Consider the following 23,697-nt stretch of genomic DNA (forward strand, 5'->3'; position numbering starts at 1 on the left):
GTGTCCTTACATTGTAGAAAGAAAATGAACCTTCTCTCTTCTCCCTCTTTCTTTTTCTTATAAAGCCACTAATTCCATCATGGGGGACCCATCCTCATGACCTCATCTAACTCTAATTACCTCCCAAAGGCCTCATCTCCAAAAGATCACGCTGAGGTTTACGGTTTCAACGTATGAACTTTGAAGGCACACAATTTAGTCTGTAGAAGAATTTCAAACCATTAAAAAAAAAAGTCTTAGTGACCCAGACAACAATGATGATGTGGTCACTCACCTAGAGCCAGACATCCTGGAGTGTGAAGTCAAGTGGGCCATAGTAGGAAGCCTTACTACAAACAAAGTTAGTGGAGGTGATGGAATTCCTGCTGAACTACTTCAAATACTAAAAGATGATGCTGTTAAAGTGCTGTGCTCAATATGTTAGCAAATCTGGAAAACTCAGCGGTGGCCACAGGACTGGAAAAGGTCAGTTTTCATTCCAATCCCAAAGAAGGAAAATGCCAAAAAATGTTCAAACTACTGTACAATTGCACTCATTTCACATGCTAGCAAGGTAATGCTCAAAATTCTTCAAGCTAGGCTTTGCAGTACGTGAACCAAGAACTTTCAGATGTACAAACTGGATTTAGAAAAGACAGAGGAACCAGAGCTCAAATTGCCAACATTTGCTGGATCATAGAAAAAGCAAGAGAATTCCAGAAAAACAGTTACTTCTGCTTCACTGACAAAGCCTTTGACTGTATGGATCACAACAAACTGTGGAAAATTCTTAAGAGATGGGAATACTAGACCACCTTACCTGTCTCCTGAGATATCTGTACACAGGTCAAGAAGCAACAGTTAGAACCAGACATGGGAAAACAGACTGTTTCCAAACTGGGAAAAGAGAATGTCAAGGCTCTATATTGTTACCCTGCTTATTTAACTTAAATGCAGAGTACATCATGTGAAATGCTGGGCTGGTTGAAGAACAAGCTGGAATTAAGATTACCAGGAGAAATATCAAAAACCTCAGATATGCACATGACACCACCCTAATGGCAGAAAGCGGAGAGGAACTGAAGAGCCTCTTGATGAGGGTGAAAGAGGAGTGTGAAAAAGCTGGCTTAAAATTCAACATTCAAAAAACTAAGATCATGTCATCTGGTCCCATCATTTCATGACAAATAAAAGGGAAAACAATGGAAACAGTGAAGACTTTATTTTCTTGGGCTCCAAAATCACTGCAGATGGTGACTGCAACCATGAAATTAAAAGATGCTTGCCCCTTGGAAGGAAAGCTCTGACAAACCTAGATAGCGCATTAAAAGGCAGAGACATCACTTTGCTGACAAAGGTGGGTATAGTCAAAGCTATGGTTTTTCCAGTGGTCATGTACAGATGTGAGCTGGACCATAAAGAAGGCTGAGCATCGAAGGACTGATTTTTTGAACTGTGGTGTTGGAGAAGACTTTTGAGAGTTCCTCGGGCTGCAAGGAGATCAAACCAGTCAATCCTAAAGGCAATCAATCCGGAATATTCATTGGAAGGGCTGATGCTGAAGCTGAAGCTCTAATACTTTGGCCTCCTGATGTGAAGAGCTGATTCACTGGAAAAGACCCTGAAGCTGGGAAAGATTGAGGGCAGGAGGAGAAGCGGGTGACAGAGGATGAGACAGTTGGATTGCATTACTGACTCAATGGACTTGAGTTTGAGCTGGCTCCGGGAAATAGTGAAGAACAGGGAAGACTGGCATGCTGCAGTCTGGTGGGTCTCAGAGTCGGACATGACTGAATGACTGAACAACATCTATTTCCATTTTAATACTTTCTTTTCTATGATAAAATTCTCTTCAGTTATTCTCAGGTATTCATTAAAGTTTTGCTAAACACTATAGGTTGGTCTAAGATTGAATTAATAATAAAAATTTATTAAAATCATATATTATATGTTTTATATATATATTTAAGGCAGGGGGGCCTCCCTGGTGGCTCAATTGGAAAAGAATCTGCCTGTAATGCAGGAGACCAAAGTTCAATCCCTGGGTGAGGAAGATCCCCTGGAGAAGGGAATCCCTATCCACTCCAGTATTCTTGCCTGGGAAATCCCATGGACAGAGAAGCCTGGCAGGCTATAGTCCATGGAGTTGCAAAAGAGTCAGACACAACTTAGTGACTAAACCACAACCATATATTTAAAATCACAATTTTTTAAAAGTTTAAAACATTTTTGAAAACTTCCTACAAAGAAAAGACCAGGCCCAGAAATCTTCAGTAGTGAATTCTATTAAACATATAGAGAAAACATCACATCAATCTTTCCCAAATTCTTTCAAGAAATAGAAGAGACAGTTGGATTGCATTACTGACTCAATGGACATGAGTTTGAACTGGCTCCGGGAAGAGGGAGGAGGGAGAATTTCCAATTCATTTTCTCTGAGCTCAGTCTTAACCTAATACCAAATAAACAAACAAAAACCCTTCAGACCAATATCCTTTATAAACAGAGATGTAAGATCTTCAACAAATCCTGGCACATGGAATTCAGCAACATAAAAAAAAGGTTTATACACCACATCATGACCAAGTGACATTTATCCCAGGAACACAAGATCAGTTTAATATGTAAAATTTAACTGATGGAACATATCATATTAACAGAATAAAGCTCAAAAAAAACATGATCATCTCAATAAATGCATAAAAATCATTTGGCAAAAAGCTGATCCTAAAATTCAGACAGAAATACAAAGCATAGAGGACCAAAACAGTCTTTAAAAAAAAACGGGAGGACTCACATGTCTCAATTTCAAAAATTAACTTCAAAGCTATCGTAATCAAGACAGTGTGGTTCTGGCTAAGAAGAGACATACATACATCAATAGAAAGAATAGAGATTCTAGAAAAAGGCCCTTAGATCTATAGAGGAAAATGATTTATGCAGTGGGCCAAGACAACTTAATGGAAAAAGAATAGTCTTTTAACAAGAAGTGCTGGGACAACCGAATTTACTTGAAAAATAATAAAGTTGGACCCCCTACCTCATACTATATACAGAAATTAACTCAAAATAGACCATGACCTAAATGTTAGAGCTGAAACTGTAGAGCAAATCTTTGTGAACTGGGTTAGGCACTGATCTCAGATATCATATCAAAAGCATGTAAAAACAAAAAACTGAACTTAACCCAAATTAAAACTTTCTTCCTTCAGTTCAATTCAGTTCAGTCGCTTAGTCGTGTCCAACTCTTTGTGACCCCATGGACCGCAGCATGCCAGGCCTCCCTGTCCATTACCCAAACTCATGTCCATTGAGTCGGTGATGCCATCCAACCATTTCATCCTCTGTCGTCCCCTTCTCCTCCTGCCCTCAAGCTTTCCCAGCATCAGGGTCTTTTCAAATGAGTCAGCTCTTTGCGTCAGGTGGCCAAAGTATTGGAGTTTCAGCTTCAACATCAGTCCTTCCAATGAACACCCAGGACTGATCTCCTTTAGGATTGACTGGTTGGATCTCCTTGCAGTCCAAGGAACTCTCACGAGTCTTCTCCAACACCACAGTTTAAAAGCACCAATTCTTCGGCGCTCAGCTTTCTTTATAGTCCAACTCTCACATCCATATATGACTACTGGAAAAACCATAGCCTTGACTAGATGGACCTTTGTTGGCAAAGTAATGTCTTTGCTTTTTAATATGCTGTCTAGGTTGGTCATAACTTTCCTTCCAAGGAGTAAGCGTCTTTTAATTTCATGGCTGCAATCACCATCTGCAGTGATTTTGGAGCCCCCCAAAATAAAGTCAGCCACTGTTTCCATTGTTTTCCCATCTATCTGCCATGAAGTGATGGGACCAGATGCCATGATCTTAGTTTTCTGAATGTTGAGCTTTAAGCCAACATTTTCACTCTCCTCGTTCACTTTCATCAAGAGGCTCTTTAGTTCTTCTTTGCTTTCTGCCATAGGGGTGGTGTCATCTGTACATCTGAGGTTATTGTTATTTCTCCTGGCAATCTTGATTCCAGCTTGTACTTCATCCGGCCCAGCGTTTCTCATGATATACTCTGCATATAAGTTAAATAAGCAGGGTGACAATATACAGCCTTGACGTACTCCTTTTGCTATTTGGAACCAGTCTGTTGTTCCATGTCCAGTTCTAACTGTTCTTCCTGACCTGCATACAGATTTCTCAAGAGGCAGGGGACTATTAAATAAGTAAAAAGACAACCCACAAAAATGGGAGAAAATATTTGCAAAACATATGGAAGAAACTTGTATCCAGAATATATGAACTCTTACGACTCAATAATAAATAGACAATTTGCTTTTCCCTGATGATAGGTGATACTGAGCATCTTTTCATGTGTCTTTATGTCTTCTCTGGAAAATGTCCATTCAGCTCCTATGCCCATTTTTAATCAAGTTATTTTGTTTTTATAATAATTAGTTATGTAAGTTCTTTTTACATACTGAATATAACCTTTCTCAGATACATAATTTGTAAATATCTTCTTTCAGTACATTGGCTTTTTGTTGACAAATTTTCTTCACTGTGCAAAAAAGTTTTTAGTTTGATACAGTCCCATTTGTTTATTTTTGCCTTTGTCGCCCTTGTATGAGCAGACAGGACCAGAAAATATTGCTAATACCAATATCAAAGACTGTATACTGCCTCTGTCTTCTTCTAGGAGTTTCATGGCTTCAGGCCTTACATTCAAGTCTAACCCCTTTTTGTTTTTGCATATGGTGTAAGATAGAGGTCCAGTTTCATTCTTCTATGGTAACTGTCTATTTTTCTCAATATCATTTGTTGAAGAGACTGGTGTAGTGCGGTGCGTGTCTGCTCAGCTGTGTCTGGCTCTTTTTGATCCCGTGGTCTGTAGCCTGCCAGGCTCCTCTGTCCATGGATTTGACCCAGCAAGAATACTGGAGTGGGTTGTCATTTCCTGCAGCTGATGTTATGGATGGTCATCACCATTAACTACCTGAAAGCACGACTTTAATTCTGACTGTGAATGTGAATTCTGCTTCATAGGAATCTCTCTCTAGTCTCACAATATATACTTAGGAATTATTTCTCTCTAGCCCAGAAGAAAACTTAAGTGTGATTACCAGTGGTGCTTCTGGAATAATGAAAGGACTCACAATGAACTTCAGGTGCTATAGCTTTCCATGTAGTTTTACTGGGACAGCATCTCACTTTCAGTTCAGAGGTGAGCTTAGAAAAATGAAATAAAAAATACATTTTTCCCGTTGCTGGAAGAAAAAAGGCAAAAATTAGATATCCTAGTCTGTATTCCATATTTATTTTTACATGGTGCTTTCTACTAGGCATTCAGTATGATTCCATTTACTCTGGATTGCATTTAAGATTTCCCCCTATATAAATAACCCCCAAACAGAAGGAATCTGCTGAAAACACGTAGCTCCCCTTATATTCTTGTCATTAGTGAATATTTATGAATATCTGATAGCTCTTAACCTGTCAGTGGAGTCTTCTACAGATCTACGTAAGACTTTTTATTTTACATAGTTTCCTAGAGCAGCTCAACATTTCTGGAGCCGCTTCGCTGGGAGGACTCTGTCAACAATCAGCACTTCATTGGCATTAACATGCAATAAAAGACAATGAAGCATGACTCAATTAAACCACAAAAATAAAACCTGTTTTCAGATAACATTAACCCAGTAGTTTTCAAAACCTATGTGGAGCTTCTACTGCATGACTAGCATTAAGGTCAGTGCTTTGAAAACCTATGCCTAACCCGTCTAACAAACCCACACACAAGGTTATTTAGAGGAAAGAGCAGAACTCTGTTTTGATTTATCTCCTTCTAGCACTGTATCCAGATATTTTACCATCGACAGCATGCAATATCAATTAGATCTCACTACTGCAAAGATTAAGAACAAATTTTCCATCTGAGATGTCAATGGAAATTTAATTTGCACAGAAGACACAGTTTGGAAGACTTGTTTGTGAGCCAGCTTGATTTAAAACAAACAAACCAGAAAGGCTCATGCAGGGAATGGTTCAGAGAAAATATGAAAGCATCCAAGGTATGAACTCATAGGACATCTGATACCCTGGGTGTGCCAATCAATACATTCCATGGCCAGAAAAGAGACATTATACAACTGCCAAGGTTCATGAGAAAAGATGGAGCTCTTCCACCAATATGTAAAATGTACATATTTATGTCTCACTTAACGAGGAGGGATGGATGTGTTCCTTACAAAACCAGAGGTGGTTTTGTTTGTTTGTTTGCTTGTTTTTGCTGTATTTGAAATATTTAACACTCTAGGTTTAAGCCTTCAGTAGTTTAGGTTTCATTATATTGACCATAATCATTTCAAGTTGCTCTCACTGAATGATATCATTTTTTAAACTACTTGATTTCACCAAAGTAAAGACAAAATATATTCAAATACTATACAATAAAATTTTTTGAAGATTTCACTGTTTGTGGGAATTCTTAATTTTTTTTTCCAATTCAATTGTAATAAAAAGAATGGATAAATGACTAGGGACATATGTTGAACTCACGGGTAAACAGTATAGAAAAAATGCTCTGGTGCATTTAAGATATGATTTATAAATTCTGAATCATTATTTTAAGCTACGATTAACATAAAGTTTTTCAAGTTTGAATTTCTTTTGTAAGAAAGCTATAGAAATATGCCAACAAAAAGGGAACCAAATTAAAACAATAGACCCTCATACCTTTTTAAATCATGATACCTTTTTAAAGCTATGGACATTAAAATATATACTGAAGTCACAACTTAATTTAAAAACTATCAAAAATAACGGCAATAGAAAAGTGACTAAATGTCCCAGTTAGACAATCACTGTTAATTGTATTCAGAAGCCAGGAATATAAAATGGAAACCTAAAAATATGTGAATTTCAATTATGAAAGCAACTGATCAGAATAATTTAAAAGAAATTATTTTTGTTAGAAAATATTAAAAGATCAATGCATGAATCTTTTAAAAAAACACTAAAGTTTACTGGTTGTTTTAGTTTCCCATGGCTGCTATAACAAATTACTACAAACTTGTGGCTTAAAAGGCTTCCCTAATGGCTCAGATAGTAAAGAATCCTCCTGCAATGCATGAGACCCAGGCTCGATTTCTGGGTCAGGAAGATCCCCTGGAGAAGGGAATGGCTACCCATTCCAGTATTCTTGCCTGGAGAGTTCTATGGACAGAGGAGCCTGATGGGCTACAACTGTGGCTTAAAACAATACACGTTTATTCTCTTACCTTTCTAGACCCTTGCCAGGTAAGTCTGTTTCTTGGCCTATGTTAGCTTCTAGCAGCACCTGTATCCTCAGCCCATAGCCTCATCCTTCACCTTGTAAGTGCATCCCCTGAATCTCTGCTTCCATTATCACATCACCTTTTACTCTCTGTAGTCAAGTCAGCTTCTGCCTCCCTCTCCCACAAGGACATTTGTGACTGCATTTAGGACCCACCCTGCTTATACAGGATTATCTCCCCATCTCAAGATCCTTAACTTAATTACACCCACAAAGTCCCTGTTACTATGTAAGTTACAGTTCCAGGGATTGGACAGGGATATCTTTGGGGTCATTATTTAGTCTATGACATCAGTTCAAAAAACATCTTTTAAAATCGCCCATCTGCATCCTAGGAGATATACAAGTTAATGCTTTCTTGATCAGCTTTACTCAGCATATGCCACCATTTTCCACTGGGAAGTTACAGCTTGATCAGGCTGGCTTACCATCAATAGTTTTCAACTGAGGGTCTGTCCTAAGAGCATTCGTGCAGTCTCTGAGCCCAAGTTAGAGACACTGGAAAACAAAATAAATGGTGCTGGGTCCTTTGAAAGGTAAGGATAAATGTTACTATTCTCCATATTACTAGTCATACAGAGGGAGGGATGTGTTTTATCCAATCAATGGATAAATGATCTAGATTTCATACCAAAACACACTTCTAAAAATTATTCCTAACTAGTCATGAAATTTTTAAAAAAATTTTGTCTTCTTTAAAAACTGCTAATTATTTCTTGAAGTCAGGGCTAGCAAAGTAGAAGTAACGTGGGCTTTGGAGTTATAGCTCTGGACTTAGTAATTACTAGGTTCTGTGTGATCTTAGGTAGTCAAATGCTTAGCATTTTAGATGCTCAGTTATTCATCTAGAAGATGGTGATGGAAATACCCAAGAGGTTTATATGTGAGAACATTAGAGTTTTGCTATAATAGCTGGCATAGAATAGTTGCTCAACAAATATCACTTACTTTCCACTTTTTATATTAAAAAACTAGTCTATAAAAAGTGCACAGTAAAATAAGATCGATTTACCATTGTTCAGTATTGTCTGTAGAATGAATTCAGATATAACTTGTAAATATACTTTTTTGCAGGGGGGGCGGGGGGCAGCGCCACACGCTGGGGGATCTTAGTTCCCTAACCAAGGATCAAACTCACACCTCCTGCAGTGGAAGTGCAGAATCTTAACCACTGGATTGACACGGAAGTCACCTCTAACTGGTAAATAAAGTAACATGAAAATAGTAATGCTCTTATTGAGCACTTGATAACAGATATTATAAATGCGAAATAAATAGTGTTGCCAAGTTTAGTAAAGTTAGACATTTGGTAAAGTTATCATTCTACTATTTAAGAGGCTATTTACCTTTGTCTTTAAATTATCACTGAATTGGCAGTTCTCTGAATTGGCCTCCCTGATAGCTGAGTTGGTAAAGAATCCGCCTGCAATGCAGGAGACCCCGGTTTGATTCCTGGGTCGGGAAGATCTGCTGGAGAAGGGATAGGCTACCCACTCCAGTATTCTTGGGCTTCCCTTGTTTCTTAGCTGGTAAAGAATCCACGGCAATGCAGGAGACCTGGGTTCAATCCCTGGGTTGGGAACATCCCCTGGAGAAGGGAAAGGCTACCCACTCCAGTATTCTGGCCTGGAGAATTCCATAGACTACAGTCCATGGGGTCGCAAAGAGTCGGACACGACTGAACAACTTTCACTTTCACTTTCTGGTAATTCTCTCAATTTCGTGCACCTCTTTGCATTCAGATTACATCAGTCTAAAATGTTTATGTTAAACATGCTGGCAAAAAATCTCAATAAGTAAGCATGACTTAGGTGCCAAAACAATACCTTTAAGAATCCCTTTGATGGTGATGGATGATACAGGTATTTTTCTAGATCACAGAAGGTAAGAAAATCTACATACTAAAGGGTAAAGTAAAAATTCTCTTCTCTTCCAAAAATATTTGAAGTTGTCCTCCTGAGAAAAGTCTACTTTATACATCATTCTTAAGGAAGTAAAGAAGCTGATAGAGCAACCACCCTCGTCAACACAACACAGATCTCAAATATGCAGCGATTGGTCACTGAGATGCTCGGAAGCAGTCTAGAGTTTCTCAGATCTCCATAGGATATGTCATTAAATCTTCTCCTCCTGCTGGGTCTGACTTCTGGGGAAAAAAGCATATGGTATAAAAATTACTATATTTGGTAGTGAACACTAATGATTGCTCAGAAGGCTCATCCTTCAGTCTCTATGGCCTTTAGCATCTAGTTGGTTATAAATGTGACATGCTTTGATTTAATACTCTTTTTGAATTTATAGTTCAGAATTAATTATATAAAGTTTATCTGTAAAATCAGATACTCACATAAATGGAGAGACATACATTTATTTCTGGTGTTATCCCATTAACAGACTGTAAAATTAAGGCAAGAAGACCAAGGTCTGTCCAAGGCAAAATTTATAAAAGTGCTCCTTCCCCTTTAATTACTAGGATACAGAAACAGATTTAACACAAACATACAGACACACACCAGACATATATGTGATGTAAGGTGACATTGTTTTTCTACAGTGTGAGAATTGGAAGCTCAATGATGTCATATGAACCGTATTTGATTCCTATATTGCCAATATCTTAATTACTATATGGAACGGCAAAAGAAAAGTATTTTGAAACATGCAGAAGTTATTCTATGATCTATATAAAAACAATAGCATTTTCTGTGTTATAATAAATTTGCAAGTTGAGTTTCATACATGTTACATTACATTACACAGGGCATGTTCTTTAATATTTAAAACCCAGAATGGTTAATAAAAAGAACTCCAAGAAAAGAATTAAGAGAAATTTGGTTAAAGATGTAATTTTACTTCACAGAAATAGCTTTCTAAAGATTTATATAAAGCTTATTATATTGGCCCAGTACTATGAGAATACACAGTATTACAGTAATAGTGCTGTGTTATCTCAGATGGTGTAAATCACCTGGTTGATTTGGCTAATATGTAAGTAGGACACCAATTTTATTTACCAAGGCCAATTAATAAATTCTTAAAAATTGGGTATATTTGAATCAAATGTCACTGTAAAGTTAAGACAACATAGATTCCATAATACATACTGTTATTTTCTAATGCATCTATAATGAAACTCCATAATGAAACATAATATAAAATATGGATTTTTGTATCAAAACTCTTTGTCAGAAAGTACAGCTCACATCAGAAGTTAATATCACTGGGGAGTTAAATGATTAAAACAAAAACAAATAACGTATTACAAATAGCCTTTTGTTCTTCACTTACTACGATGCAAACTGCAAGGATTTAACCTTTAAGGGTTAAAGAGTTTAATCAATGTCAATGTCTGATCTTCTGAAGGCGATAAAGAACAGTCTGTCTAGCGATACTCAACAGAACATCACTTTGTCAAGCCACAAAGCACCCAAAAGCTTGTCAAGTAAGTTCCCAGAAACCTCTTTGTGGTTAGAACTCAGCTCCTTCTTGCTTGACCTATTATTTGATATTTGACCACTTGGTTGCAAGACACTTGCTCTTTCTAGCTGAAATGTCACTGGGGCATCTTGTCAGCTCCCCGACATCTCGGCCTGACATACAATTTTACTTTTGTGTGCTACAAGGCAGAAAATGCAGGGCAATGGCCTTGTTTTAAATTCTGTCAGCATCAAAGATGGGCGTCACTCTTGGGTCCTACCAACCACACAAACAAAAAAGGAGTCTATTTTGAAGGTCAAAACAGCCATTACCTTGAAGTTTTCCAGCTTATACTAAATACGTTACCTGCTGTACTGGTGTGGGAACTGTCCTTAAAAAGTGCCTAAATGCACCACAGACATCTTCCCAGCACAAGTGCTCGACTTTCTTATCAAAAGCAGGCTTGCTAAAAAGGACGCGTTTTCAATGCCTGCAGGGACCAGATGCAGCAGTTAACTTAACTTGTTCAAATGGGCAAGTGGTATCATGTAGCTTTACAAGGAGCAACCTGACCTTCTCACATTGACCAGGAGTGACATTATTGTGCAGGAGGAGAAGCAGTCACATCATTTCTGTTTTGCACAACCTGCTTAAAGTTTGCAACTAAATGCTTGTCTTCAGTTGAGCTGACAAGAGAGAAGAGGGGGCTCAGTGAACCATGGCAGGGCTGCCATGAAATGACAGGAATCATTGGCATACATTTCAAATAGCTCTCTCAATCCTATTAAAGTATTGCAGTCCTGTTTTAAAATAGACAAGTATGAAACAACTTTGATAGATAGAGACTAAAATGGCTTATTGATTTTTTAAGTCTGAAGGAAATTACCTAAAATGTGTCATTCTTTAACATTTAAAAATATGTTACATAAAAATGAGCAACTGTGATAATAAATAAAACTTAGAGGGGAAAAAAGTTGGTTATTTCATTATTTGAGGAGACACAGATACCTGAACACATCAAGATATCACACAATTTTTAAAAACCCACGGCCACTTGAGCTGAAACAAAATTTAACTGATAAGAAAATCTCCCATTAAAACAATTATAATTGTACTGTTAACTCTTCCTGCATGCTTTTTATTTCATAAAGTCATAATCCAATCTGAGCTGGTCGCTTGGCAGTAGCAGACATCGTCACTGGAGACGAGTGAGATGATGCCAGGGGTGCAGGATTTATAAGTGTTTCCTTTAAGAAAGTGTAAGTTGTGTCAAGTTCAGCTTTCAATGGCAAAAAATCCCCAACATCAATTGTGTCAGCAGGAAGAGCAGCTCTTGAAGGAATGGAGAGATTTGAATGGTCTCGTGATCCTGTCTATGATACAAAGAGAAGAGAACAATAAACATAGAATTGAAAACTCAAACAGAGTCTAAACCCATAAACAGAGAAGTGGACTAAGAATCATAATATGAAATGGGGTGGAAACGGCAATTTAAATAATCTATATGATAATACATAAATATTACATTTTTTTCCAAGTTGTGATTGAACCTCATTTGTTCTACATCATAAACTTGCTGGGACATCAGGAGTTGGGCTAAACACTAAAACTTTGCATAAAACTTTTATCAAGTTATTGAATCAAAAAGTCAGTACAATCAGGCATTTTTACCTCTTCTTCCATCCACTGGCAAATTACAGAAACCAATTCTAATAATAATGTTTATTTCATTATGCTATATGTGTGTGTGTGTGCTCGGTCGTTCAGTCGTGTCTGACTCTCTCCGACCCTCTGGACTGTAGCCCGCTGGGCTCCTCTGTCCATGGGATTTTCCAGGCAAGAGTACTGGAGTGGGTTGCCATTTCCTCCTCCAGGGGATCTTCCTGATCCAGGAATCAAACCTGCTTCTTCTGCATTGGCAGGCGGATTCTTTACCACTAAGTCACCTGGGAAGCCCTCTATAATATATGCTATATAATTGGGAGATTAGACTGCTTAGAAAATGAACTGTGAATATTTATGTTTTTAAGTTATCAGCCTGACTTATTTAAGTGAACAATACAGCACAAAGAAAAACAAGTCAATCCTTGCACCCTATAGAAAATAGCATACCAACATATAAAATGCCAATGAAATGAACTATTTGTCTTTACCTTTAATAATACTGCTACCACCCTGTTTTAATGATGACTGTTCTATTATAAGCATTTGGAAATCATATATCAAGATACGGGAATGCAACATAAAAACAGTTTGTCACGTATTTTAAAACATTACTGCTACCCAGAAACTGTTAGAAATCAAACTTAAGAAACCCACACACTCATGAAATACTTAAAAACATAATTAATATTTTGTTGAAGCTACACATTTAAGTCTTAAGTAACAGCAGTAAACAGTAGTTAACCCTTAACATAAATGAAGTCTTACCAGTAAAGCAGATAGGTGTTACTTTATGGCATTTATAGATAGGAGAAAAATAGTAATCAATTGTATGTCAGAATTTTCCAGATTCCCAGTAAATAAATGTTGCTAAGATAATAAGTCTAGTCCTAAGTGCCTCCATTAAAAAACACATTTATATTGCAGAGGTTTTAATAACAAAATATCTTTTTGGTAGATTCTCTTAAGGTTTTGACAACAAAATAGTGTGAACACTAAGGATCTGCTTTATTATGTCACGTTATACAAAACCGTTTCTACATGCGAAAGCGTGAAGGAAGCAATCTCTGGCTTCAGAAACATATTAGAAATTCAACTGTTGTATGCATTACCATTTTTGTGGATTTTTTTTAAAACTACAACTGGAGAAAAATCAATGGCTGCATCTAACACCTAGTTCAGCAATTTTCTTTGATCTCCGTTCTTTTGATTTCTTGATTCTCCACTGCAAGCCTACAGCTGACGGAAATCATCTCTTTTTCTGCTGGAAGTTAAAAAGAAAAAAAAAAAAAAAAAAACACCTAAAATGGCCACTCAAATGGCTTTATGAAGGAGAGGATTTAGCTTATCCTTGCTGAAAGAAAAGAACTCCCAAGGTCATATGTTGACCCTGCTTAGAAGCGCTGATGAGATTTCACTTGTACAACCTTAATGGGTGACCAGATCAGTTCAGACCCAGAACAGAGGCATCTCATTACATCAGAGGCTAGAGGTACAGATTCCTGCACTTTTCCTGCTGCTAGAACCATCTTCGGTGATTTTTTTTTTAGCCCTGTGTCTGAATTGGCAGCATTATTACTTGATCGATTTTGCTGCTGTAAAGACTACAATGCCATCTGCTAACTGATTCTGCCAGACCTGGGGGTAAGAGGGACAATGGAAGAGCAGGAGATGGTGGGGCTGATTCTCTTCATAATAAAACTCAGAGCAATCGTACTATTTATTATGATAAAAGAGTATTGGCAGGCAAGCCTTCACAAGTTTGTTGTTACATCTTTATACTTCAAGTTCTGGTTTAAGAAAACTGTATATGTGCAGAATCAGACCAAGGAAGCTCAGCTACTCTCTGAGAAAATCTCCTCCTTGATGCTTTAGACTAGAGAAAGATAACTGTGCCAAACTGACCAACCACTCCTGTTAGATATATCTTACTCAAATCCATATTCTGTACTTGAAAGTTCCTTTTCTGTTCTTATGAGTCCACTGACCTAACATGTTACACATGAGGAAGGTTATCCTTTAGGAAAGGTCTTTAATTGCTCATTTCCCCTTAATACATTCAGTGGATCTTAAACTCTACAAAGGGGCGCCTCTTCTACTTTTTCTCATCTTATTTTTTCATATGTCTATTTTCCATCATGTTGCCTGAAAGCATTTTTTATTTCTAATATAAATTTTTTGACCAAATAACCTTGAAATGGGGGTACTGAGTATGTCTTTAGTATTTCAAACCAGAGTCTCACTTTTTGTGTACCTGAGATTCTCATTTGAAACACCAAAGAAATAATACATCCTAAACATGGGAAACAACATTAAAAAGAAGAGATTTCTGTATCATACAGCAAATTCCCACTGGCTATCTGTCTTACATATGGTAATGCATGTGTTTCAAGACTACTCTCTCAATTTGCCTCACCCTCTCTTTCCCCTGCTGTGTCCACAAGTCTGTTCTCTAGGTCTGCATCTCTATCTGGTGCCCTGTGACAACCTAGAGGGGTGGGAGGGGGTGAGAGTTGGAGGAGGTTCAAGAGGAAGGGGACATATATATATTTATGGCTGATTCATGCTGGGGTATGGCAAAAACCAACACAATATTGTAAAGCAATTATCCTCCAATTAAGATTTTTTAAATGGAAAAAAAGAAGAGATTTCTTTGAAGATTTGCACCCCTCAAAAGACAAGCCCTCCATCAAGTAAACAGACTTACTTTTGTGTAAATGAAAATAATTGTTTTTCTGTTCCTGAGGTCATTTGCTATACTGCATGCACTGCTAGAAAATAATCTTTTCCATGAAATACAATAAAATTTGATTTTAAGTCACTTAATAGCTTAAAAACAAACCAGCAAAAATTCTGGTGAGATCTTTATTTGAAAATATGATGTTAAAATAACAAGTAAAGATGTTGTAAATAATATTCAGAAATATATCATAACACTTTTAATATAACACAGAGAGTAAGAGACAGTTAAATAACTTTTTATCAGAGACAATTAAAAGTTAATATTCACCATCTGATATTATATTTTAAATCTGTGGTCATTTAAGCTACTTTTTAAACTGCTGAGGTGTTCTGATAATCTCTCATGTAAATCAAAATTTAGGCAATTTTTAAAAAAGAAATTAGTTACCTGAAATAAAACCTAGGTGTCATGTGAATCATTATGGAGGCACTTTTATTTACTTAATAAGCTGTAAATGATTCTATTTGAGCTGTTATAGCCCATCAGTTAAATATATATTCACAATACAAAATGTGTCTACTAAATTTCTGTATTTTAAAAATATTATGACATATAGTAATTAGACATGTCCATTAACCATTTTTCAAGACTTTAATATCTCCATTTTCTAAGGGTGTTTTTTAACAACAAAAATAAATACAGCACTAGTGTAATAATAAGATAATGACTAAACTGTCTATATGTCAAAGTCACTTTGCAGACCAAGGCTTCTGAAACAATGACTGTCTCTAAGCCATCTGTCTCCTGTGTAGCATTTATGATAAAGTTAAGTCTTCCAGAATCAGTAGTATAAAAAAATAAGGAGTGATGTAATTTAGTAAGCCTGAATAGTATTGCAAGGAGATTATGCCAGGCAAATAGTAATGGTGAAAGGAGTACTGGGCTAGAGATCAGAAGACTATATTTTTCCCTCCCAGTTCTGTTACAACTCAGCTGTGTCATTTAGGTGAGTGAATTAGTACTCCTAGGTCTCACTTCCTTTGCCTAAAAAATAAAGAGCAGATGATACCACTCTAATGGCAGAAAATGAAGAGGAACTAAAGAGCCTCTTGATAAGTGTGAAAGGGGAGAGGGAGAAAGCTGACTTAAAATACAACATCCAAAAAACTAAGATCATGGCATCTGGTCCCATCACTTCATGGCAAAATAGATGGGGAAAAAGTGGAAACGGTGACAGATTTTATTTTCTTGGGCTCCAAAATCATGCTGGATGGTGACTGCAGCCATGAAATTAAAAGACGCTTGCTCCTTGGAAGAAAAGCTGTGATAAACCTAGACAAAGTATTAAAAAGCAGGGACATCACTTTGCCGACAAAGGTCCAGAGTAGTCATATATGGATGTGAGAGTTGGACCATAAAGAAGGCCTAGCATCAAGGAATTGATGCTTTTGAATTGTGGTGCAGGAGAAGACTTATGAGAGTCCCTTAGACTGCAAGGAGATCAAATCAGTCAATCGGAAATCAACCCTGAATATTCACTGGAAGGACTGATGCTGAAGCTGAAGCTCCAATACTTTGGCCACCTGGTGCGAAGAGCTGACTCACTGGAAGAAACCCAAATGCTGGGAAAGACTGAGGACAGGAGGAGAAGGGGGCAAGAGAGGATGAGATGGTTGGATGGCATTACTGACTCTATGGACATGAGTCTAAGCCAGCTCCAGGAGATAGTGAAGGGAAGCCAGGAGTGCTGCAATTCATGGGGCTGCAAAGAGTTGGATATGACTTAGTAACTGAACAACAGGACTCTTTATAGCTCTGAAGTTCTACATGTCCACCATGATTCCAACCCATGATGATACATGGCATAAGGTTAACACCTAACTTTAGTGAATACCATTAACCCAGAAATCAGAGTTCCTAAACATAATTCTTCAGATTTTGAGAGGATATAGATGGGCCACTCTTAAGGGGAAGGAATACGTACTGCAGATGATTCTTTAAAAAAGCCAAATAGATAATAAAATTAGCCATAGTTTAGATGATGTGGCTACATTCAATTAAATTCTGTGATACATTTTTTATTACTTCGACCTCCATGATGATGTTTTAAGCTTTGTAAATTATTGACTGATTTTAAGTAGAGTATGAAGCTCTACATAAACTGATGAAGGAATCAAAGTACCCACAAGAGGGACTTGTGAAGAGGCTCCCTTGCCATTTTTACTTTAGCTCCTAATACGTTCTTATCACTAGAGTCTTAGTAATCAGAACACAGAATTTTCTTCCTTCTGAATGCTTCAAGTTAGTTAACCAAATTTTACCTATTTTCCACTTCTGCCATTAGGCCTCATAAGATAGTACAGTTTATACAGTCAGACAGAGTTGACAATAATTACGTGTATAGTTTTCTCTTGCGGAATGCTTAGTTATGCACCTCAGATATCCATCTATCTGTCGATTCATTGAACCACACACACATATACATGTACCTGATAAATATAGCTACACACATATACTTGCTATACACATACATGTGTGTATATAAACATATACAAATATATGTATATATTCCCCTGCTAGCACATCATTAAATATTTATTGCTTGAAGTCATCAATTATAACTTTGAGTTACCAATACCAAACCAGTAGAAATATTTTACACATTCCTCCTTCCATAAGTCATTAAAACCTTAGTACAGACCAGTTTTGTCACTAACAAGATAGGCTAGGTGGGGATATGTGAGTCAGCAGGGCCCTGTAAAAGAGTCTCCAGAGAGAGAGAACACAATCTAAGAAGTTTAGACACCTAGAGATTAAAAAGGAAGGGCAATCATAGAGGGAGAAACAAATCAGAAAAGAGAGGTAGAAGATACTAATAACCAACTCGATTCACATCACAACAATTTACTCCTCAAGCAGACATTTCACATTTGTTCGAAAGCCAGAGTTCTTAAGTCAGTCTGGTTCAGTTTCAGCCTCAACGACTTGGTTAATGTGGTAGATTAATTGGATTATTCCTTCCTTATAAGCATGCTCTTTGCCATGTGACCCTGCAGTTGTTTGCAGCCTGGTTCACAAGCACATTGTTGCCCTACCCAGCCTCGTCTAGCATTTCCTCACTTGTACTCTATAATCTGCTTATATGGACTTGCAGACTATTACACAAGCTTGGGGCTTTCCTGATAGCTCAATTGGTAAGGAATCCACCTGCAATGCAGGAGACCCCAGTTCAATCCCTGGGTTGGGAAGATCTGCTGGAGAAGGGATAGGCTACCCACTCCAGTATTCTGGCCTAGAGAATTCCATGGACTGTACAGTCCATGGAGTCGCAAAGAGTCGGACACAAGTGAGCGACTTTCACTTCACTTCACTTTACATGGACTTGTGAGTCAGGAAATAAGATGTTCCATAGCTCACACCTGCCTCCAGTCTGTTCACTGTCTGGTATACACCTCTATCCTTTGTGGGATGAGGGTGCCTTCTCTACCTTTCAGACTCTGCCAAGGTTCCCCTCCTTGTAAGCCCTTTTCAGATCACTGCCACACACTTCCCCAACTTCAGTGAGCTGCTACATTCAATCACATGTTGGCATTCCTTTGTGAACATTTATTTTTCTATTTTCACTTACTTGTATTCATTCATCTCCCCAGAAAACTATGAGCACCTAGGGTAATGGAATCATGACTTTGTATTCTTAGCACTTAGCAGAGTATCTGGAAATAAGATTTTCAACTGATGAATGAATAAGCAAACCACTCATGTTATTATTTCATGGTTTTGGTTTTATATTTTATATTTGGTTATTCCACATATATACAGATTATGTCACAATTAAAAATAGCACATGTGCACTGGAAAGAATTCAGGCTTTGAAGCTGAAGAGGCCTCGGGCTCCAAACTTGAGTCTGCCATGTACTCACTATGTGATCTAAGACATGTTTCTTAACCTGTGTGAGCCTGCATCTTATCCATTATAAACGAAGAATAATCCTTCATGGAGCTGTTACAAGGATTAAATGAAATAATATACAAAAAAAAGACATAACATACAGTAGCTCCCCTTCGCCTCTCTTTCTACTCTTCTCAAATGATAATAAATTCCAAATTTTGAACTAACATGTATGAACATAAATGTCAAGCACTGTGCTAGGTTTAGCTTTATAGGCATTATCTCAATTCTCATAGCCGCTCAATGGGAAGGTACTACTACTCCTCATTTTATAGGCAAAGAACCAGGGATCACAAGAGTGGCAAGCACTGCTCCATGTTGCACAGCTTATTAAGTGGTGCAAAGGGATCCGACTCTTGATCCATGATTCTTCTCCCCTTATGCCTGGCCACCACCTTATCACATCATCCAAAGACACAGCCTCAGGCTTATTCACATCCAGACCTATTGCATAAAGACAGTAAGGGCTCAACAAATCTCCATGAAACTGGAAAAGAAAAGCACTGAGATTGTACCAGAGGTTAAAAATAGATGTTTCTCTTTTTGATAATATGGTTTCTTATAGTCCACTTGAATATCCACATTACTGGAGTAAATGAATAGATTTTATGACATTTACATAAAATAAAAGTTCTAGCCCTTTCACCAAAGAAGCTTATATGTTGTTACATTCAGAGATAACACTCAGTGCTGAAGTTTTAAATTACACTATAACATTTAAACTTTAATTTTCAATCGCTTTAAAGATGTCTTGTGCCTGACAAGATAACAATTCCCATTTTCTCCTCTTGGATGTTTAGATTTCCTGACATGATTGAGGTTGGAAAAAGAGTCAAAGAATTTTCCCAGATGGCTTTTGTTCTTTCTTTTGCTACGTTCCTTCACACCCCTGTGCTCCCAGTCTGCTCCTTTCCAGGCAATTCTGATATACCTGACAGTAGAGAATACTAGAAATGGCCAGAAAATTCAAAAGAGACCATTTCCCCCGTATATCTTAAGAATGTAAATTTTTTAAACAAACAGAATGTGAAAAGTAAATATATCCATATACTCATGTATATTAAAAAGGGACAAAAATTGGATAAATAAAAACTTAAGCTTAATTAATTGAATAAATAAACTTAATAGAAAAATGCCATTGCAAAACTGAAATGAAAAGCTGGTAAAATATATGCAACATGCATGATAGCCATAGGGTGCTGCTGCTGCTGCTGCTGCTAAGTCGCTTCAGTCGTGTCCGACTCTGTGCGACCCCATGGATGGCAGCTCACCAGGCTCTGCCGTCCCTAGGATTCTCCGGGCAAGAATACTGGAGTGGGTTGCCATTTCCTTCTCCAGTGCATGAAAGGGAAAAGTGAAAGTGAAGTTGCTTAGTCGTGTCCAACTCTTAGCGACCCCATGGACTGTAGCCTACCAGGCTTCTCCGTCCATGGAATTTTCCAGGCAAGAGTACTGCAGTGGGGTGCCATTGCCTTCTCCGAGCCATAGGGTAGTTTCCTTAAATTGCAAAAAACTTATGAAAATCAAGGAAAAGAAGAACCTAATTAGAAAATAGGCTCGGGATAGTGCATTTATTAATACTGGATTCAGCTGTAACAGGAAATTCAAAATGTCAGTGGCTTTAACAAGACAGAAGTTTATTTCTCTCTGATATAGCTATATGAAGCTACCAGGAATCCAGACTGCTTATACCTTGGGTTCCACAGTCTCAGTATGTGGCTTCCACCTCCAGGATCCAAAATAGTTGCTCAAGTTCCAGCCATTATGTCTGCATTCTAGCCAGAAGAAAGAAGGACAGTAAAGGAGAAGGTATCACTTACATTTGAAAACACCTCCTAAAATCAGAGTACTTTTGTTTACACCCCATTGGCTAGAATTTAGTCATGTGGCTAACTTAGTTTCAGCGGAGTCTGAAAAATACAGCTTCCCCTGCCCCTGAATGGCCTGGGAAATAGTCAGAGGTTCAGTTACAAAGAAAAAATGAAAAAAGAGGTCAGGAAACCACTGACAGCCTCCTCCTCAGATATATATTGGCTGCTTGGTGGAGGATAGAGAAATACAATAACAAACATATAAAAAAGAGGTAAACCTCATTCACAATTAAAGAAACGCAACACAAAACATGACAATGAAAGCTTACATTTTGCCTATAAAACAGTCAAAAATTTAGATGTCTGATGAAACCCACTGCTATGAGAGGGAAACAGGCAAGTTCCTACCATGTAGGCTGGGCTGTAGTCTGGTGCAAACTTTTGGGAAGACAAAACTTAAATTGTACCTGTTTTTGATTCAGCAGTTCCACTGTTAGACATTTCTTCTATGGCTACACCCACAGAAGCTCACCAAGACAAGCATACAGATGTATTTCATCAAAGAATTCTTTTAGAAAAACACTTTTTAAATGAAACTGAAGTGTTAAGTGAAGTATGATACAATCACATCATACAATAATTTTGAAAACTGATGTAAATATGTAAGTACTGATGTAGAAATACATCCAAGTGAAATAAGAAGATTCAAAACAGTGCATGCTCGTATGCACGCACATGCATGTGTGTGCATGTCTGTGTGTGTGTATGAAGAGAAAGAACCCATTTGTATTAAAAAATACATAAGTAAGTACAGGGAATTCCCTGGCAGCCCGGTGGTTAGGACTTTGTGCTTCCACTGCAAAGAGCTCGAGTTCAATCCCTGGTTGGGGAACTGAGATCCCACGTGCTGCATAGAGCAGCCAGAAAAAAAGTATAAACACATACATGTATACGTATATCTTTTCTGCTTTCTGGAAAGAGATTCACAGAAACTGCTAATTATTTATAGAAAAAGGGAATAAACTGGAGTATGTATTATAAGGGAAAAGCTTTGAAAGTTCAAAATTTTCTTTCTGGGTTTTTTTATCTTTAAAACTACTGAATCACAATCAAAGGTTTTAAACTGGCAGTTCAGAAAAGTCAAAATACAACTGATTAACAAACAAATGGGAAAAATGGTAACTACCAATAGTAATAAAAAATATAAGGGAAATGAGATGTTTATTACCAATCAAAATTCAATTTAAAAAATTGTGATAACTGATGTTAGTGAAGGCATTAAAAAACAGGCATTCACAAATTGCTAGTGATGTACGAATTGATTGAATCATTTGGACTATAACTTGGCAACTGTCTTGAAATAGTTAATGCCATTTGACCCAACAATTCCATTTATGATTAGTTTCTTAATATTAATAACAGACAAAAATTAAAAATAATCTGATATTTAATAACAGAAGTATATTTAAGTAAGCTTTAGCCACTTGATGGAATATTATATGGCTATAAAATTTATGGTTATATTAACAAATAGTTGTAGAACACAGACAAATGCTGAGGCTTGACCAGGTTTCAGAAGCCTTTTTCTATTGAGGATCTGATAAATATTTCATGTTTTGCAAGCCATATTTCTCTGTTGCAACTACTAAACTCTGCTGTTGTAGACCCAAAGCAACTATAGATAATATATGTAAATGAATTAGAGTGGCTATGTTCCAATAAAACTGCATTAATGAACACTGAAATTTTAATTTACCATAATTTTCACATCATGAAATATTATTCTTTTTAAATTCATTTTTTAAACATTTAAAAATGTAAAAACCATTCTTAGCTTACAGGCTATACAAAAACAGATGGCAAGTAGATTTGGTTCACAGGCTGTGCTTTTGCCTACCCTTGAGCAAGACTATATAAATGAAAATGAGATACACAAAATTACATATGATACTTGTTGTGAGGTATTGAGAATGCAGGAATTTTTTCCCTAAGCTTCTGAATTTTCCAATTATCTACAGCACTTTTATAACTAAAACTGCTTTATTGAAAAAGGCTAATTTTATACATACTGAAACCCATATTTTAGTCTAGTTAGGACTCTGAACTGTGTGGTCAAAATGAGATGTAATTGGTTTGTTAAAGGTCTCAGAGGGGAGGTCGTGAACCAAGTGTTTTCGCAAGTTTTGAAAATCGGATTTTAATTTAGCTGAGAACACTTTCTTCCTTCAACGTTTCCAGTTATCTAACTCGTATCCACCATCTGACATTAAGTACACACACACATGAGTAACTCGCACCTCCGTGCCAGCGTAGCTCCTCGTGTGGAGCAGCTACTTACAACCTGTGTGCCTTCGTTTTACTCCAAACAGCACTTCCCACTGCCAAGTTACGACTTCCGTGGTCAAAAGGCACACATGTCACACTCTCTCTGGGAACTATTAAGCAAAAGTTTTCTGACTACTTTTTCATTACTGAAGAATTTCCTCTTAAAGTTATAAGTCCTTTTTTATTCAATGTCAAAAATTTAGTAATATCTGGAAGCTATAAACTTAGACCTTTAAGCAGCATGTTTTTCTCTGAGTAGAAATACTGGCCATGCACTCAGGTGAAAAAGAGCAGGAGGAAGAAACATCTAAAGTTGAAAGCTGTTTGAAAGAGATGGTTTTCCTTAATCTCACTAACATGGTATCTGTTAGTCACATATTTCACCAAAATTAGCAATAAATTCACATGTTAAAAATCGAAACCCATTTTTTCCTGCCCCTCCCTTCCAGGGCTGGTTTAAACCATGCTCCCTTGTTACTCCACTTTATCAAACCTGAAATCCCCAGCCATTCTTCATGAGATGTTGCAAACAGTCTTCATTCCCCTGCTGATC

At 37.2% G+C, this 23,697-nt stretch overlaps 1 protein-coding gene across 20 annotated transcripts in view; it reads right to left on the minus strand.

Moving 5' to 3' along the window:
• Nucleotides 1-9,649: 9,649 nt before the first annotated feature.
• The window catches only part of CCDC171 (coiled-coil domain containing 171), a 351,005-nt gene continuing 336,957 nt past the window's right edge, over nt 9,650-23,697 (minus strand). For 15 of the 20 annotated variants that reach the window (XR_014056569.1, XM_081499610.1, XM_081499623.1 and 12 more), the window contains one exon: nt 9,650-12,087. Coding sequence is in view for 14 of the 20 variants with exons in the window: in XM_081499610.1 (XP_081355736.1) it covers nt 11,866-12,087 (222 nt within the window). In the remaining 6 variants the exon portion in view is untranslated. Of the gene's footprint in view, nt 12,088-20,700; nt 20,784-23,697 lie in introns of all 20 variants that reach the window. The other 5 variants (XR_014056567.1, XR_014056570.1, XR_014056565.1 and 2 more) reach the window with 1 other exon arrangement.

This window comes from Giraffa tippelskirchi, chromosome 1, assembly GCF_054371585.1.
Source record: "Giraffa tippelskirchi isolate mGirTip1 chromosome 1, T2T-mGirTip1v1.2.pri, whole genome shotgun sequence".
Classification (NCBI taxonomy): domain Eukaryota; kingdom Metazoa; phylum Chordata; class Mammalia; order Artiodactyla; family Giraffidae; genus Giraffa; species Giraffa tippelskirchi.